The 18698-nt window shown below is 51.8% G+C and overlaps 1 protein-coding gene across 3 annotated transcripts in view; it reads right to left on the minus strand.

The window, feature by feature from the left end:
• Positions 1-1009: 1009 nt before the first annotated feature.
• GRAMD2A (GRAM domain containing 2A) overlaps positions 1010-18698 on the minus strand; it is a 36125-nt gene continuing 18436 nt past the window's right edge. Inside the window, exons 1-12 of one of the 3 annotated variants that reach the window (XM_087428640.1) lie at positions 15633-15817; positions 10544-10636; positions 9657-9714; positions 9220-9295; positions 8491-8594; positions 7778-7876; positions 7575-7646; positions 6977-7039; positions 5833-5977; positions 5500-5599; positions 3809-3913; positions 1010-3291 (exon numbers count right to left, since the gene is read on the minus strand). In XM_087428640.1, the coding sequence (XP_087284766.1) occupies positions 3288-3291; positions 3809-3913; positions 5500-5599; positions 5833-5977; positions 6977-7039; positions 7575-7646; positions 7778-7876; positions 8491-8594; positions 9220-9295; positions 9657-9714; positions 10544-10636; positions 15633-15754 (1041 nt within the window). In that variant the 5' untranslated portion in view covers positions 15755-15817 and the 3' untranslated portion in view covers positions 1010-3287. Of the gene's footprint in view, positions 3292-3804; positions 3914-5499; positions 5600-5832; positions 5978-6976; positions 7040-7574; positions 7647-7777; positions 7877-8490; positions 8595-9219; positions 9296-9656; positions 9715-10543; positions 10637-15632; positions 15818-18698 lie in introns of those variants that run through there. The other 2 variants (XM_087428643.1, XM_087428641.1) reach the window with 2 other exon arrangements.

Consider the following 18698-nt stretch of genomic DNA (forward strand, 5'->3'; position numbering starts at 1 on the left):
ATCTTTTCATGTGCTTGTTGGCCATTTGTATATCTTCTTTGGAGAAATGTCTATTCAAGTCTTCTGCCCATTTTTAAATAGGTTGTTTGCTTTGTTCTTGTGGAGTTGACCTCTCCAACCTCTTTCATGTCACTCTCCCACTTGATTAGTATCTGAGTCATGCACACAGTCTCTCTGTTCCTCAGAGAGAAAGGATCTCTTTCCTATCTTTGCAGTTACTGATCCATTTGCCAGGAATGCTCTTTTCCCAGCTCCTCCCATGACTGGCTTCTCATCCTTTAAGCACCAGCTTAAATGTCACTTCAGAGAAACTTTCTGGCCCACCCATCTAAAGCCATCTCCCTATTTACTCTATCTCATATCACTATTTCTTTCCTTCATGGAACTTAGTCATAACCTGCAATCACCTTATTTGTTTACATACTTACTTGGAACTTATGTTTACATGGGACTTAAGTGCCATGGAGACACAGAGATATTACCTGACATGTTCACTGCTATAACCCCCATGCCTAGCATAGTAGCTGGCTCATAGTCTGAGCTCAATATTTACTGAATGAATGAATCACTACTGGAGGGGGCATCCTAGGGAGAAAGAAAGGTGATGTGGCCCAAATTGGAATTTAACCTCCCTAATCTAGGCTCAATGTTATAGAAAAGGACATACGAGTTTTCTGGCTCTGAGTTCCAGACTTTAATTCTTGAATCAGAAGCACAGTACTATTCGAACTAGGGACATTGCTTTGGAGATGCCCAGGAGAAATGGGGAAGTGTTCTCAGTGTCCACCCAACAAAGGCAGAAGACTGCGGTGGTTTGCCGTGGCCATCCTCACCCTTCCTCATATGCCTGAAGTATGAGTCAGCTCAGCTAAAGTCCTGTGAAATTTGCAGAGTACTTGGAATTCTGGGAATGACTTGGGTTCCATCAGTCTCCTTGGTGCCAAATATGTAAGAGTACCTTTAGTGAGTAGTCAAAAGATAAAAAACGAACTTTCCATACCACAGGACACTAGAAAAATCAAATTTTTTATTTAAAAATATTTTCAAAGGCTAATGCCATAGTGGAACAACCCAAGGATAGTTGAACCAGACTCTCAGGGAATTAGAGGAGCATCAGCCAATGCAAGCAGGTCTGTATAAATACACACAGTTTATAAATGAGAACAATAGAGGGTACACTGGCCCCAGAGGACCAGGCTGGAGGACAAAAGAGAGAAAGAGAGGGCCCTCCAGAGGGACAGGCACAGTCATCCTGCTCAAAGCCTGGCCCCCAAGAGGGCCTCCATACAGGCCCTATAGCATGCCTCTTGCCCTTTCTGAGCCTGGGGCATGGCTGGAGACTAGGTTCACCAGCATCTTGGCACAGCCATCCATGACTTGGCACCTCTCACGGCCTCTGGCTCAACCTAGCAAGGCTCAGAAAATGGACCTGTTCTCCTTGCCCTTCAGCAAGGAGCAGGGAGGGGAGCCACTGGGGCAAGCAGGATTATTTCCCTGAAAATATCATGGAAAGGAGTGATGAAGGGGGCTTGTTCCAAAAACAGCATGGGCATTCATCCAGTGTGGCACTGTGAGGAGAATGGAACAATGAATTTCACCTGAGACATACAGATTTGGTGCAAGCAACCCACAAGGCCAGGCCCAAGCTTAATCCTAGAACCTGGGATGAGGAGAGGATGAAGAGACCTCCAGTCTGAGCATAGGGAGTTATCACCTACTGTCAGTCCCTCCGATCGTCATTTGGCTTTGTCATAAACAGGACAGACAATCGCAACTCTAAAATCAATTTCCACCTGGATTTCTCCCCAATTAACCTCTCAGGTGTCTGAAGAGGGAAAAACAGCAGCTATTTCTGACACCACCCACCCCATCAGCAGTGACTTTCCCTGATATCTGGCCTCCTCACTAAGGCCCTTCCAGAACTTCCAAAGGCACTATCTTAGCAGATAGGAGTCCCAGAGAGAGCAAGCCAGAGTTCTGAGGCACAGAGAAGCTTTTTAGAATAGAGAAGGCCTTGACAGAGAAGGAGGAATCTGTAAGTCAAAGCTATGTCCACTCTTCTCATCCCACTCTTGTCCCCAAAGGTATCAGACAGACCTCCTTGGCCTGGTCCCTGCACTATACCAGGCCCACCTTGGACACCTCTACCTTACTCATGGAGAACAGAGCCCATAGAGTGGAAGACCCTCCTCCACAGCCTGCAACACACTAACTGCAGGTGACATGAGTAAGCTCTGCCCTGTGGTGGTCCAACACAGTCATACCCAGCTGCCTCGCCAAGCCTCTCCAGCAGGCTGCTGTTGGCCCTGCCTGAGATCCAGGCAGTCAGGCAGGGAGTACAGAGCAAGATCTCAAATTAAAGCCACCACCCTTCCCATCCCCTACTTCCCACCTGGGGCACCTTGGAAATGTTTGAGCACACCAGGAGACGATCTACTACCAGGTCTGTGACCATAGTGATCAAAGGCCCTCCTCCACCTATCTCACCAGGGACAGCTGAGGACACAGAATGCTGGACCACCTCTGTTCTCCTTCATAGACCCTGCCACTGTCCCCTGCTGTGGGTAGTGTCCTCCCAGATTCAGCCAGCCTCCTCGTGAGGGGCCAGAACAAAGCCTCAGCACAGAGCATGAACATTCCTCTCTTGCTGGAATCCTGGCCACAAGCCCTCCTCTCTTCGTACATAGCCTGCCCCAACCTCCCTCCAGTCTGCCCTAGGCCTGATAGAGGCCTGGCTCCCTGCAGAGAAGCCTTTGGGCCCCAGAACAAGGACTCTCAGAGGCTCCAATGAGAGCTGGCAGAGTAGTGGGAGAGAGTATGTTGGGAGAGAGCAGAGCCCACACTGGTGGTTTGGGTTCTGGCCCTGTCCCACCACTGGAGTGAGCCATGTCACAGAGAGCCACATTCCAGGTATCCAATCATGGCCTTTGTCCCTTGGGGTGGCCCCTATCGCTCTGCCTGTGTGCCAGAACTGTTTCCGAGGAACAAGTTAATTTTTTTTTTCATTTAAGTGGTTGCTGAAGCTTAGTATACAGAATTCCGCAGCTGTTTCCAAAAATCTGGCTTTTTGTCTGAGTCCCAAAATTACAGGAGCTTTGTAAACGAGTACTTCAGATCACTCATTCAAGGAGGGAGAAGAGTTGTGGGGAGGAAGAGGGATCTGGAATATTTTCCTTCATACTCAGTCTCAGCACAGCAGCAGCAGCATAAACCAAGGGGATCGTAGGTGGAACCTCAGCACCCAGAGCATTCTTCTTGGACGAGTGGGGACAAAGGCCAAGTAGCTGTTACCTGCACACAAGAGACATGCCCAGATCAGAGAAAAGGCCTAGAAGGCAGGCAGGCAGGTCAGTGAACCCTTTCTACCCGCATAAGAGTGAGTCACGGGGCCGGCCCTGTGGTGTAGTGGTTAAGTGCGCGCGCTCTGCTGCTGGCAGCCCGGGTTTGGGTCCCAAGCACGCACCAACACACCGCATGTCAGGCCATGCTGTGGCGGTGTCCCACATAAAGTGGAGGAAGATGGGCACGGATGTTAGCTCAGGGCCAGTCTTCCTCAGCAAAAAGAGGAGGATTAGCATGGATGTTAGCTCAGGGCTGATCTTCCTCACACACACACAAAAAAAAAAACAGAGTGAGTCACAGTGGGATCTGTGTAACCTGCACACTCTGCCCAACCTTGGTTAGGGCCATCAAGCCAGCTTAAGGGCAGGGCCAAGTCCAGCCAGAGTAACAAGCAGCCTGGCCGTAGGTTTTGGCTCCTGTCCTTAACCCTCAATTCCAGAGGCATTAGGAAGAGAAAGGGGATCACCTGTGCCGAGGGGTTGGGCCATCCCAATTCAGTGAGCATAACTGCTGCTCCAGCTGGGAGATACGGAATGCCAGATAGGATGAGGACATGACCAAGAAGCAGATCCTGGAGAAAGATGGGGCAAGAAGGAGTTGAGCCTCTCTTCTAGAAAAAGGGGGGCCGGCTCCGTGGCTTAGCGGTTAAGTGCGCGCGCTCTGATGCTGGCGGCCCGGGTTCGGATCCCGGGCACGCCCCAAGGCACCACTTCTCCGTCCAACTCGAGGCCGAGTCCCACGTACAGCAACTAGAAGGATGCGAACCTATGACATACAACTATCTACTGGGGCTTTGGGGGGGAAAAATGAATAAATAAAATCTTAATAAATAAATAAATAAATAAATAAATAAAAGAAAAAGGGTATTTTTAGAGGCTCATCAATAATAGGAGTAAGGACTAAGCTACTCCTGCAATTGGAGGAATTAAAGAACCCTTTGCCCTGCAGCTATGTTCAGGCCTGGGCGTCTTTCTTCCCAGAGGCCACGGAGGGTCCTGAGACTCATCCGCATGGAGGTGTCCTCGAAGCCTGGCAGGAGTTCTGGGTTCTTCAGCTGAGCCCATCTTCCCTTTGACCAGCCACCTTGGTCCTGTGCCTCCACTGGGAAGCCACTAAGATTACTCCCTAAGGCGGTAGGCCCATTTCTCCAGCAACTGCTGAGGTTAACAGTCAAAACCCAGCCAGCAGGGCCCGGCCTGGTGGCGCAAGCGGTTAAGTGCGCGCACTCCACCGTGGCGGCCCGGGGTTCGCCAGTTCAGATCCCGGGCGCACACCGACGCACCACTTGTCAAGCCATGCTGTGGTGGCGTCCCATATAAAGTGGAGAGAGAGGGCCGGCCCGTGGCTTAGCGGTTAAGTGCGCGCGCTCCGCTGCTGGCAGCCCGGGGTTCAGATCCCGGGCGTGCACCGACGCACCGCTTCTCTGGCCATGCTGAGGTCACGTCCCACATACAGCAACTAGAATAATGTGCAGCTATGACATACAACTATCTACTGGGGCTTTGGGGGGAAAATAAATCTTAAAAAAAATAAAAAAATAAAGTGGAGAAAGATGTAGCCCAGGGCCAGTCTTCCTCAGAAAAAAGAGGAGGATTCGCAGATGTTAGCTCAGGGCCAATCTCCTCACACACACACACAAAAAAAACCCAGCCAGCAGAGCCAGAGGAAGGTAATGAGGTTAGGTGAAAGGAAGCCAGGGGCTGGCTGTTCATAAAACGTCCCACCATGCTCACTACTCTACTGGTCCTTAGGCAGAATTACAGACAAGTCTGGGGTTCCAGAAACTGCCCTAACGGTGGGCAGCAGCAGGAAGGCCCTGGCTCTCTCCGAGTCTATGTGATGGCCCTCTCCAATTTTGCCAGCCCTCCCCCTCCTCAGTCCTGTGCAACTTTTCCTTTTTCAACAGTTTCATATTCTGCCCCTCCCCATTGTGCAGCCTTAACCCTAAATTACTGGTTTGTAAGAATAAAAACTGGAGATATTTTGTCTTGCTACAGAAGGTGTGCCACGTGGCCTCCAGACACCAGCTAGGAGTTGCAGTTGACTCAGACCCTTCCCCTGGCTCTGGACAGTGACCTCCCCACACACCAAGGCCCCTGCTCCAAACACCCAGACACCTGGATTGGTCTGCTCCCTTCCCCCAATATAGTCACCTACAGCACGAAGACGACCTTGAGGAGCAGATAATCCCAGAGCCTCAGATCCCCATCGCTCCTGGGCTCCTTCTCCAGCTTCTCCTCCTCACAGACAGCATTTTCTGCAATAGGAGACCAGTTAGGCATCTTCCTGGGGCAGGCAGGACCCCAGTCCAGCACAGGGCCTGCCCACCTCCCCGTGTTCTCTCAAGCTGCTTGGCTTTCCCTTATGGATTTGGAGAAAGCAGCAGCTCTCAGAAGCCCTGCTGGGGTGATGAACCCTTTTCACAAAAGTGGGAGGAGGGAAAGCCTGGTCTTTGCACGCAGTTACCATGGACAAGCCCCTTGAACTCACCAGACTCTGGAGGCTTCCTGGAGGGAAAGAAGCCGTCTGTGGAGTCCACAGATGCCCGAGGGACACAAGAGATATTGTCTGGGAGGGACAGGGAGCTAGATGCAGGGCACACTTTTCTCCACTTCATCTCAGGGATGAGGACTTCCTGCAGAGAAGGCAGGAGAAGCTGTCTCACCATGGCCCTTGGGATCTTACTTGCCGTAAGGGGCCCACACTAGGTTTATCAAAGCTTTTCCAGATATTACCAATATGGATACCTAGCAAGGCATGGAAGCAGCTACCCAGGAGGGGGAAATCATTGCCATAGCAACCACATGTCTCTCCTATCTGCTCCCTTGCTGTCACCACTCTTCCAGGGAACACATGATGTCTTTGAAGACTGCTAGTGTAGAACCACAGTAGGATCTAAGATGTGAGGCAACCACGATACCTGCTCAGATCAGCTGAGCCCAAGAAAGCTCAGCACAATGTATCTTAGATGGAATAAGTCATGACTCCTTCAAATCTGGGCTCTAATGCTAAGCATGTCACTGACTTTGGCAGGGGGCACTCGGGGTTCCCGTCAACAAAAATGGGAACATCACCTTCTATCCCCAGCATTATACTGCATGCTTGGCTAAATGCTTAATAGTCACTGAAGGAGGCTTCAAACACCCTGGGGTCATTTCCACCCCCCATCCCTGCTCTAGAAACTCAGCTCTGCCTACCCAGAACCCTCGCAGCAAAGCAAACTGCTGGGACCTTCGCACATCTAAACTGAGTCTGTCTGGGTTCTACAGTGATAGCCTTTAGAGTTATTCCCCAAGGATAGCTCTATCCTCTTGAAGGCATCCTGACTCTGCTAAAGGAAAGAGGATGGGTCACTGACTCTGCATCTATACAGGTGTGGAATCCAACCTAGGCAGTATTCCAGGGACTGGACATCTGTTCTGCTCAGAGACTCAGCAAATCTGCCCCCAGGACCTAGTAACTCTGCATGGTATGGAGTGTGGCAGGCTAGGGGACCCCCTGGCCAGCATGGCCATTGGCTCATGAGCCTGGCACCCCAGTTCTGCATTGTAGGCCCCTGCCTGGGAGGCCCTGAAGCCTCAGAGCCACCAGCGATCTCAGGGCAGCAGCTTTTGCTCTCAGCCTCAGCTCTCACCAGAGACTGGCACTTAGGTTCCTCTGGAAATTCTCTTACACTCAGACTCTTCTTGCTGGAAGGCTGAGGAGAAAAGGGAACAGGGGTCACTTGTCTATCTGGAACAGCCAAGGTCAGGCATGGGGAGGTGCTAGCCCTCTCCAAGAGAGCTTTCCCTCCAAATAAGCCACTTTAGGTCAGATGGAACGTAGCTCCCAGAGTCTGCAGGGGGCCCTCTAGTTAATTCTGGAGCAGAGGGCAAATCCAAGGCAACGTACTCCCCCATGCTGCTGCCCCTCCCACCTTCTGCACCACAGGCCAGAGAGAGTTGTAGGCATATTGAGAAGCAGCCATGTGCTCCTGTCTGTTCTTATGCTGAGGAAGCACGAGTGAGGGCATATACATGGGGACACACAAGGTCCCACTGGCCTCAAAGAGACATGCTCACAAGCATAGACACATAGTCCAAGGACTGCCTCTGATACACTGAGCCTAAGCCTGTAGTCCCCTCTCCCTGCCCCTGCTCCCTGTGCTGGAGAGATGGGCCAATCTCCCCCCAACAGCCTTGTCCCAAGACCCCAGTCCCCGCTAGCCCAGCTCCTGCCCCTGAGCTCCATACCTGTAGGTGGGTGCACACCCTCCTCAGCATGTCATATACACTGTCCCGGGAGAGCAGTGACACAAAGACATACTAGGACATGGAAAGAAAACAGACAGGGGTAGGGTGATAAAGACTTGAGAGTGTGCCAGAGTCAGGCTATGGGTTCCTGGGGCTCGGTTGGGGAGACTGACAAGGGAGTGCTGGCCCAGAGACTCACTGACCTTCTGGCTGGTGTTGGTGGTGATGGCCAGGCCATTGGGAAGGAGCCGCGCCATCTTGTGTTTTTTGATCATTTGCACAGAGACCACGGGAATGACCACCTGAGAGGGGAAAAGCATGCTTCCCTCAAGACTCACCCCCAAGGACATGGTCCCTTTGCTTCCTGCATAGGGCCCCAGCCACAGCTGGCAGTAAGCCAAGCATGGACACCATGAAGAAGCCTGGCCCCATGTGGGAGAGTATCTGAACCTTCCACCTTCTCGTGTAGGCTTCCGTTCCACTTATCCCCAGCACCCCACCCCAGCTTTGGCAGCACACACCACTCTGGGCTCTCATCCTAATCCCACACTCTAGTAATGGAGTTCCCTGAGCTACCTCCTGGCCACACTTATGGCCCCTCCTAAGTGTGACATCCCACTCTGATTCTGAAGGCATTTCAGAGGTACCCATAGGCAGAATAATCTGGCTGTGAACTGGTCAGGCCAGCTCAGGCCAGATGTAGCGTCTAGACTGGGACCCCTGTTTTGGAAGGGGCAGGGTTACTCCCCTGGACACCGGATGGGATGCCTCACAGCTGCTCATCCAACCAGTGAGAGGCTTCACCAGCACGCAGAGAGACAGGCATGACCTAAGGTGTGTGTGCAGGGCAGGGGGTTGTGTCTTCCCTGGCCTGGGGCCTCACTGGGCTATGGCAGCCCTTACCACTCATTACTACCTTGATATCCTTGCCAAATAGGTTGGCATGGAAGCAGAGCCAGTTGGGGGAGATGTAGAGCCGGCCCTGGAGGAGGAGGTCCCTCTGGAGGGCACAGGAGCACACTGGGAAGTCACAGGAAAGAAGACCACCATGAGCAAGGTCAGCAGGAAAGCCCCAGGGCCTGGGTCCTCACACTTAGGAGTCCAGAGTCCAGCCTCAAGGACTGTCTTCCTCAGAATCCTCCTTCCCAATCCCAGGCCCCAAACAACCCATTCCCCCAGCACCCCAAGAGTCCTTTCCTGAGAATCCTGACTGCCCCCACCCCACCCTACCAAACTGCCAGATGTTTCCTCTTTCTCAAACCATGCCCCAAAGGGTCCCCCAAGCCTGGACTCTCACTCCCTTAGGCAGAACCCCTTGCCCTGCCCCGCCCTGCCCTGGAGAGAGGGCCTTGATTGTGCAAATGCTCCCACATGCTCAGTGAGAGGCCTGAGAATAGTCATTGATAAGAGCAGAACAAAAATTAGATTTGGAAGCCCTGACATTTCCTCAAGAAAACCTTCATAAATTAAATTTCATATCCCAAACCAGCCCAGCCTTCTCATACTTTTGAAGAAAAAAAGATGAAGCACATCCAAAGGGCAGCCAGTTCCCCTATCTAAATTGTGCTTTGGAGGCTCCAGAGGAGAGGACTTGGGCCTCGGGCACTATAGGCGCCTGTCCAGCCACACCAGGGAGACGGCTCACCTTTGAGAACCACCTCCTCCAAGGGGATGTCCTTAAACAGCTTGTGGTATTGCTGGTTGTATTTACTCAGTAATGTCTGCAAACACACGGGCTGGGTCTGAGAAGTCCTGGGAGATCAGTCCACCAAAGGGGCCCTGCTCTAGCCACCAGGAAATAATGCCACAGAGGCCCCCCCAGGGACTTAGCATGAAGCAGCCAGTAAGCAGTCAGTGGGCGTGGAGGGCTGAGTTCCAAGCACAGCTTGTCTCCTGGTGATGCTGGGTCCTGACAGGCAGCCTATGACTGGAGGGGAACGCACCACTCCCACCCAGGAGAGGACACCCACTCAGGTTTCCTGGTGACAGGCCTGGTGGCCAAGGAGCCAACAGTCACTGAATTCAGGCAGCCTAGGGCCCCTCCCTTGGTGGACAGGGAGAAGTCAGCCTCCACATACTTACCGCATCTCGGCTGAACTTCTTTATCTCTTCACCCTTCAAGCCTTCGGGCCAGTGCAGACTGCAAAGGAGACATTCCATTCCAGGGACAAGGAACCCTCAAGACCTGCCCACGCATCCTCAGTGCCAATTCTGCCCTGGCTTCAAGCCAGAAGCTTAGGGCAGAGATTGGAGACTAGGGCCCTTCTCTAGTGGCCACAGCCAAGTGATAAGCACAGTAAGCACATAGCTCGACCCTGGGGAAGGGCATTCCTGGCTGCAGGGAGGGGTCACTGAGAGCCCTCCCCAGACAGGTGTGAGCAGTGGCCACCCAAGATGAGCCTCAATCTCCAAGATATGCTTAGGAGTCCCCACCCCTGGGTGTCAAAAACCCTCTCCCATTTCTCTGGCCAAGGGGTAAGCAGAAGAGCAGACCCAAGAATAAATGAGCATAAAGCACAGGGATGGGGACCAGTTTGAGGAGTAGGTGAGATGGAGGTGTCTGACTCACAGCTCCGGGGCCTGGCCATGGGCCATGATCCCAGCAGGACTGCCCGCCTTGCGGCCTTCTCCCCGCCGAGCTCTGCAGTGAGGAGCTCAGCAGACTCACCTGACCTGATGGATGTACTAAGGCTGGGGGAGAGGGGTGGTGCTGAAATGCAAACCTTTGCCCAGGCCAGGTTTGCTTGAGGACAGGTGGGCAGGGAGGAGGCTGGTAACCGGAGAAGCCTGGACTCTGCTAGGTCCCAGTGCACTGGGACAGGCCTGGGAGTGGGAGGAAGAGGCCCTGGGCAGCCTATGCCAGACCTAACACCTTAACTCAGCCTCAAGGTCCCCTTTCTAACAGGTCACATCCTGGGGGCTTCCTACCCACAATCTGTATGTATAGCTGACCAGGAGGGGGGCCTCACCCGGAGTCCAGGGGTGCCTGAACCCTGTCTAGTTTCTCTGTGCAGGACACAGGGCTCTTCGGAGAGGCCGTCTTTCCACGCATCTGTTGGTTGCTAAGGAGAAACAGGCCTACATTAGGAAGGGAGGTTTCATGGGGACACCTTTCCCTACCGGCTCCACCATGCTCAGGGCAGCTACCTCTGCCCCCACTCAAGACTGGCCCTGACATTCAGGGTGAGGCTGAAGATGTCACAGTCTGGAGGCAGCAGCTCAGGCAGGGGTTCTGGGGCAGCTGACGGAGGAGGGAGTCTCACACACCGTCTTTCTTGGAAGCCTGAAGCTCAGTTTATGCCTGGGCCGGAAAGAAAATCAATCTACCTCATCCCCAACACCAGGCAGCTGTTAGGCCAGGGGGAGTTAGGCCTCCAGCACCACCCTTGAGAAGGCACATGGGAGGTAGGACTCTGAGACTTGCTCACGACTGAAAGCAAAATTTTCTGAGGTGCCCGGGCAGCAGTACCATAAACTGTCAGGTTCTCGGAAAGGTCACTGAACACAGGAGGCCTTATCAAAGCTGAGAGCTAATGCAGTTGATGGTGTGGGAGTGGACTCCAGTCAGCCCACAGGTGAGTGTGGGCTGAGAGGGGAGAGGCTGTCCCACAACAGGAAGCGGCCTCAATCACCTTTGGACCATCAGGGCAGCTTGGCCCTGAGAGCCAAACCATCTCAAAAATGTCCCAGAGAGAGCCAGCCCTGATGGCCTAGTGGTTAAAGCTCGGCACTCTCACCACTTCAGCAGTTCGGGTTCATTTTCCCAGTCGCGCAACCACACCACCTATCTGTCAGTTGCCATGCTGTGGCAGTGGCTCACATAGAAGAACTTACAACTAGGATATACAACACTGGGGCTTTGGTGAGGGGGGAAAAAAAAAGAGGAAGATTGGCAACAGATGTTAGCTCAGTGTGAATCTTTCCCCGCAAGGAGGCTGGGGGGAATGTCCCAGAGAGAGGGCCCAGGAGGGAGGAGACACCCTCTCTCTGGGCAAGTGAGAATCCCAAACGGCCTGGGCAAGTAGGGGATCCCAAATGGTTGTATATCCTAGTTGTAAGTCCTTCTAGTTCTTCTATTCACGCCTCCACTAAACAGCTCCAAAGCATGAGGTTTCCCATTTCCTGCCCCTCCAGGGCAGACAGGCTAGGAATCAATAAAGCCTGAGCAGTCAAATTAGCCCCCAGCTGAGCGGGCCCAGGGGCTGACAGGACGAGAGGTTGGCCAAAAAGCAGAGCCAAGACAGGACAGTGCAGTAGTCCCAAATAGGTAGCAAGGTCCTGTGCACTGGTATCTTAGCAGATAAGGAGCTAGAACCTGGAGCCTGCAAATCCCGGTGCTCGGTCACTCTCAGCTGTGTGACTAGGGCAAGTCGAAGTTCTCTCCTTCAAGAACCGAGTTACCGGGGCCGGCCCTGTGGCTTAGCAGTTAAGTGCTCGCACGCTGCTGCTGGCGGCCTGGGTTCGGATCCCGGGCGCGCACCGACACACCACTTTTCCGGCCATGCTGAGGCCACGTCCCACATACAGCAACTAGAAGGATGTGCAGCTATGACATACAACTATCTACTGGGGCTTTGGGGGGAAAAAATAAAAATAAATAATTAAAAAAAAAAAAAGAACCAAGTTACCGACTCAGCCAAGATCTCCCAGGATCCTCAGAGATTACTAGTCTGACCCCCTCCCACCGTACCAATTAGGAAACTGAGACCAACCAAGGGACAGGCTGTACCCAGTGTCACCCAGAGCCAGATACCCTCACCCACTAAATCAGCCCAGCCACAGCCATGTGGCCTGGTGACCTCTGTCCTCAACCTAATGGAGGGTTTTGGTACACACATCAACATATATTTCCTGAATCTTGCAAAGTGACAGGTTGTGCCAGTGATTTGACCCTTTGACTCCCAACATTAATTTCTGGGTTTATTTGGTTCCATTGTTTCACATTTCACAGAGGTTTTTGTTGTTGTTGTTCCCTCTTCATTTTTTTATGCTCATTATAGAAAATGAGAAACATAAAACATATAAAATATGATGATCAAAATCACCCATAAGAAAAAAAATCCCACAAAAATCACTCAAAGAAAATATTTATGCACAAATATATAATTTATGAGTGGGATTATATATCACATAATTTGTACGCCCTACTTTTGTTGCTTAACATGATCTCATGAGAAATTTCCCATGTCACTGTCCATTCCTGGGATAGTCTCAGAAGTGAAATCAGTGGATTGAGAATGAACATTTCTCAGACTCTTTAGACCCACTTCCAGAATGCTTTCCAGATGCTATACCAGTTAACATGGCCATCAGCACGATATGAGGGTGCCCATTCCCTACATCCAAGCCCTAGAATGATATTATCTTTATCTCATCTTTGCAAATTTGATAGGTGAAAATATATTGCTTTCATTTCTATTTCTGCTTACTGGTAGAACAGTTTTTTCTAAATATATATTAACCATTGGAATTCATCTGTGAATTGTCTATAAAGATCTTCATGTTTTTCTTCTTGATTTGTATAAATTCTTTATTGAGAATATTAATCCTTACTTTTATCATTTTTGCAAATATTTTCCCCAGTTTGTCATTTGCCTTTTAGTTTTGTCTGGTATTGTTCCTGTACTTGTGTTTAATTTTTATGTGGTAGATTCCATCCACCTCTTCCATCTCTCTGTTCCTTACTTGGTGTAAGTGCTTTGTGTAAGAGAGGCCCTTAAGGCGAGGCATGTACAAGTCAAACCTTTGAGCCCTGAGAGAGCTGGAGCCCTGAAGCCCATGAGCCCACTGGGCCACAGGGACGAGAAGGGCATGCAGTCTGCTCTAAGGAACACTCCAGCCTGGAGGAGCAGGGATAAAACAGGAGCCTGAGGAGGAGAAGGAGCTTGGCCTGTGGTTTCAGAGGCAGGGAGCCTGTCACTCAGGCACTGGAGAGTGTGATTCAAGTTGTCAGAGCTGCAGGAGCTCAGAGGATACCTAGATCCCATAGAGTGACAGAGTCACAGAAGGGCTCCTGGAGAAAAGGAAGCTGAGCCTTACCAACTGCATAGGACTCTGATCTTGCCTGGATCCCATAACCATGCCTTTGAATGGATTCCAAACCAAACTCATCCTTAGTCCAAATGTGACTTTCTCCAGGAGGGGAGCCTTCCCTCGGCCCTCCCCCAGCCTAGTGAGGGGTCCCTGCTGCAGGCACTCATGGCACACTGATCACACTGTGCGGTATGCTCTAACTGTCCATCTCCAGGCGCTCCAGGACATCGGGGACTGCCTCCTCCATCCCTGAACCCCCTGAGCACAGTGCAATGCCAGCATGCAGCAGGCCTTTGGGGAATGTTTGAGGAATGACTGTGTGCAGCCAGCGTAAGTGAGGTAAAGAGCAGAGGCTGCAGGACAGACGGACCATGAGAATAACAAAAGGCCGTACCCATTGCCCACAGCATCTCCGTGAAGAAAACAACAGTAATAAATGGGAGTCACTTGGGAATGCATGATTTTCAAATATCTTCAAATTAAAAGCAACCCCTTTACTAGTGATCAACAGGATGGTTACAAGCTGTTCCTTCATGTCCATCCATTCGAGTCGGTCCCTCCTGATAATGCTGTTGGTATAGAGACCCTCCTGTGGCCAAAATGCACTGCTTTCAATATTATATTCAATTCGGACTTTTTGCTATAATTAGTCTTCCCCCCCTATAGTGTTTGTTTAGATGAGTGAAAAGAAAGAAATGGGAGCAATGCCAGATAAAAGTATCTGGGGTGGAGTGGTCATCAAGCATTCACCAACGGACCAGTCAAGTGGGGTGGGGGTTGGGGGGCACCCAAGGACCAGCCGGGCCCCACCCAGAGGGCCAGGAAAGAGGCTTCACAAGCAGGGAGCTGGAGAGTGGGGAACCAGCCCAGCTCAGCCCGGGTCCCCCCACCCTGCTGGCAGCCTCCGTCCATTTCCACAGAGAGTTCCTCGAGCTAGCTGCTCTTCCTCTGTGGGTTGTGAACTACACCCCCTGCCCATCCATTCCTATCCCACATCCACGTGCAGACTGTGGAGTTAATATCAAGGGGTCTTCAAATCCATATCTATTTTTTTCAATCAAAGCCACAAAAAGGGCCAGCCCCGTGGCCTAGTGGTTAACTTCGGTGGCTGGGATTCAGTTCCCAGGCACGGACCTGCACCACTGTCTGTTAGTGGCCATGCTGTGGTGTTGGCTCATATACAAAAAGAGGAAGATTGGCAGATGTTAGCTCAAGGCAAATCTTCCTTAGCAAAAAAAAAAAAAAAAAAGAAAGAAAAGAAAAAGCCACAAAAAATATTCTTATTGTCATGAAGGGGATGGAGCAGGGGAAGCCCAGTATTTTTGACGTTAAAGGGGGGTAGAAAAGGTTAGAAAACTCAGATGAGATGCTTTCACCCTGCTGAGCCTGATCTGAAGCAGGAATGCCTATCCGGAGGACACAGCAGGTGCCTGCCCTACCCTCAAGCCTCACTGGCCGGTGAGGGAACTCAGGCCACCTGCCATTCCTTCATTCCTTCCACAAATACTTACTGAACTTATCACACCATGAGCCCGGTGTGGGGCCTGCCCAGCCTGGAGGGCTGCTGAGAGGGCAGGGATAGGCAGCTAGCACTGGGAGATGTCAGGAGAGGAGCCAGGCCCATCAAGAAAGGAGAGACAGAGAGGGTAGGAGAGGGAGAGAGAGGCAGTGAGCAGGGAACCCAGAGACTCAAGAGTCAAGCTGCCTCCTGCAGACCTCATGGACTAGGCCCCAGGGCACACGTGACACGTGCACTCTGCTCTGGATGCTGTCCCCAGGCTCAAAATTCTCCCACCGGGCAGACACTCCCAAATCTACATCTCTAACCTTGACACCTCATCCTTGCCACCTAGACGAATCCATCAAAATGAGCTCAGCATCATCCCCCCAACCTGCTTCCTTCTGAGCACCCGATATCCCTGAAAGGGTCCATCCTCCACAGTTACCTAAATCCTGGACTCATTCTTCTCCCCACCGCCACAACCCATCAGTCCCCAAGGCCCTGAGAGCCTTACCACAACTTACCCCATGATACCATCTACTTTCTCCATTCCTGCTGCACGTGCCAGCCCAGGCCACCATTGTCTTTTTTCTGGATGCTGCAACACCCTTTTAACTAACCCTGCCCCAGCCTTCTCCTCACACATCTGGCCTGCTCCCGCATCCACACGGCCAACAGAGCCATCTGGGGCCCAGATCTGATCCTGCCCCTCTCCTGCTGACCCTCCTTCTTTAGTTCCCTCTCACATCCTCAGCTGGCCTTCCTGACCTTCCTGCTTCCCTTTCCAGTCTCACTCATGCAGCTCAGCCGCGCCCCTCTGCTTCCTCACCACAGTAGCCCTTCATCCCTGCATGTTTGCTCCACCTGGAATTCCTTCCCATCCTTATCTTCCTTGGGGAATCCTGGTCATCTTTCAAGCCCCAGTTCAAAGGTCACTTCCTCTGTGAAGCCTTCTGCAGTTTCTCCCCTATAGAGCTGGTCAGTCCCTCCTCTGTGGTCCCTTGGTCCCTTCTTTCATGCTGCTGCCCCAGCACTTACCACATCAGACTGTGCTTGTCTGTTTACACACCTGTCTCCCCCAGTTGACTCTGAGCTCCACCAGGGGCGTGTCTTATACATCTCTGTATCCCCAGCACACAGCAGACACCCAGTGTTTGCTAAATGAACTAGTGAAGGAGAGACAGAGAAAGAGAGATGACGACACTCCCAGAGGGAAGAGGGAAGAAGAGCAAGACAGTGGGAGTGAAGGGGCACAGAGAAGCCTGGCGCCCAGCAGGAAGGGGAGGAGGGCCGGCAGACAGGAGCTGATGGGGGTCACCCACAGACGGCCCTGTCCTCCAGGAGCCCTAGCCAGAAGAGGAGTGGTGGGCAGACAGCCCTGGCCCAGCACCACAAGGCACTCATCCATGTGGTGGACTGATCAAAGGGGCCGCTCAGGTGGGAGGGAGAAGACGTACAGAAGAGGATACAGTGGCCCAGACAGGATGGGCTGGGGTATTTGAGGGAAAACACAGGCTGGCCCCTGCTGCCCCCACTGCAGTGTTCATTTGGCCGCACTCCCCTGGGATGTCACATGCCCAAGTAACACTCCTCCAGCTTACCCAGCCCCCTTCCCCACACCCGACCCTTCCTAAACCCAGGGCAAACCTCGCTGCAGGGCTCCTCCAAGCCTCTGGCCGTACCAGTGCTGTGGCCGATGCTAAAACAGAAAGCTCAGCCAGGCCCAGCAGCCTGAGCCAGCTGGGGCTTCGTGGTCACAGGTGGGCCCCCGGGCGTCTCCTCCCCTGGGAGGCACCCACACTCTCCCAAGTTGACTCTTCATGGACACCTGAAATACTAGAGCATCCTGTGGGTCCTGCCAGCTCTTCTCCAGGTCAGGCCCAGGGAAGCTCTACCCTCTCCTGCAGCCAGCTAGGACGCTGGGCCGCAACACAGTGAGCTCCAAGGAAAGACCTTCTCTTCCAAACAAAGTACGTCTCAGCACCAGGCCCCTGAGAGTACAAACCCAGAAACCACAGGAATAGCCATCTAGAGACAGGGCTGAGTGGACATCGGTCCTGGAAGGAACGTCAGCCACTCGGGCTCAGCGGCCTGGACTTGGTGCTGCTCCTCCCACGTCACCCCACCTCACCCCATCTCCACCTCACTCAGCACACAGCTCACCATCTACTTCACAGAGAAAAGAGACCCACCTGTTAATGCCAATGTGTAGCCTGCTGGGTACACATTAGAATCACCTGCACAGCTCTTTAAATAAACAAATGATGCCTGAGTCCTGTCTCAGACCAATTAAATCAGAATCTCTGGGGGTAGGATTTAGGTAACTACATATTTTAAATGTTATTGAAGTATAATTTACATATAGAAAAGTGCACGTAAAATAAGCATACAATTCAATGCATTTCAGAAACAAAACATCCCTGGAAACCACCCCTCAGAAGCCCCTCCTGTTCCTTCCAGTCTCACTGCCGCCTCCTACCCCCACCCCCAACCCTCAAGGACAACCATCACCCTGATTTCCAACAGCACAGATTGGCTTTGCCTCGTTGGGGACTTTCTATGAGTGGAATCACACTGTACATACTCATTATGCATTTGTGAGATTCACCCGTAGTGTTGCGCGTAGTGTAAACTGTGCATTTTCACGAGTGTTTGGAATTCTGTTCTATGGACATACTACAATTGATTCATTCATTTTACTACTGATGGGCATCTAGGCAGTTTCCAGTCTTTGGTTGTTACAAAAGTGCTATGAACATTCCCATACCTGTCTTGTGGACACAGGTATTCATTTCTACAGGTAAACACTTAGGATTGGAATTGCTGGGTCATAAGGTAGGCGTATGTTCAGCTTCAGGCTTTTAAAGGCTCTCAGGTGACTTGAAACCCGTAGCCAGCATTAAGAAACCACTGAATGGACCCTGCCCCCACCCCTCCTTTCTTTGTGGCTCGGAGAGAGAAGCATACTTCCTGGTCTCCAAGGCCAATCCTCCCTCCTGGGCTCTGACCCTCCTATGCCTTCGCCCTGCCCCTCTGGAGTTCCAGGAACATCCTTGGCAAGATGAGGAATCACATTGTTAATAGAGATTTCCTTCATCTGTTAAGGACACAGCACATTTACTAGGTTGTGCCAAGGAAGTAAGAAGACCAGCTTTCCCATGTGGCAGAGGCCGGCTGTGAACCACACCATGTCCTTCCCAAGAGCCTCCCTACCTTCTCTTGGGAACACAGTCCCAACACACAGCCCAGAAGCTGATTGACAAGACCTCCTCGAAGGGAAACTGGAATAATGTGGATAGAGTCAGGCTCATCATCAATATGCTGAGACTTGAAGATAAAAGGTAGTCTTATTTTGCAAAAAATAATTCTAGTATTTCTTACACAGAAGCTGTACCTCACTTTTTATTTTCTAAGCTAATATTCCATATCTAGGACAGCTGCTTTGCCATTTCTACTGCCTAGAAAAGGGGAGAGAAATCCCATGATTGAATTCCATACCGAGTGTAAGGGAGTGGGGCTCCATGAGTTGGGGGGGCCCCTCACTGGGTTCCAATCCAGCTGTCCCTCTCAGCAACCCTGGCAAAGGACTC

This window comes from Ceratotherium simum, chromosome 3 (assembly GCF_057802395.1).
Source record: "Ceratotherium simum simum isolate JZ-2026a chromosome 3, ASM5780239v1, whole genome shotgun sequence".
In the NCBI taxonomy this organism is placed as follows: Eukaryota; Metazoa; Chordata; class Mammalia; order Perissodactyla; family Rhinocerotidae; genus Ceratotherium; species Ceratotherium simum.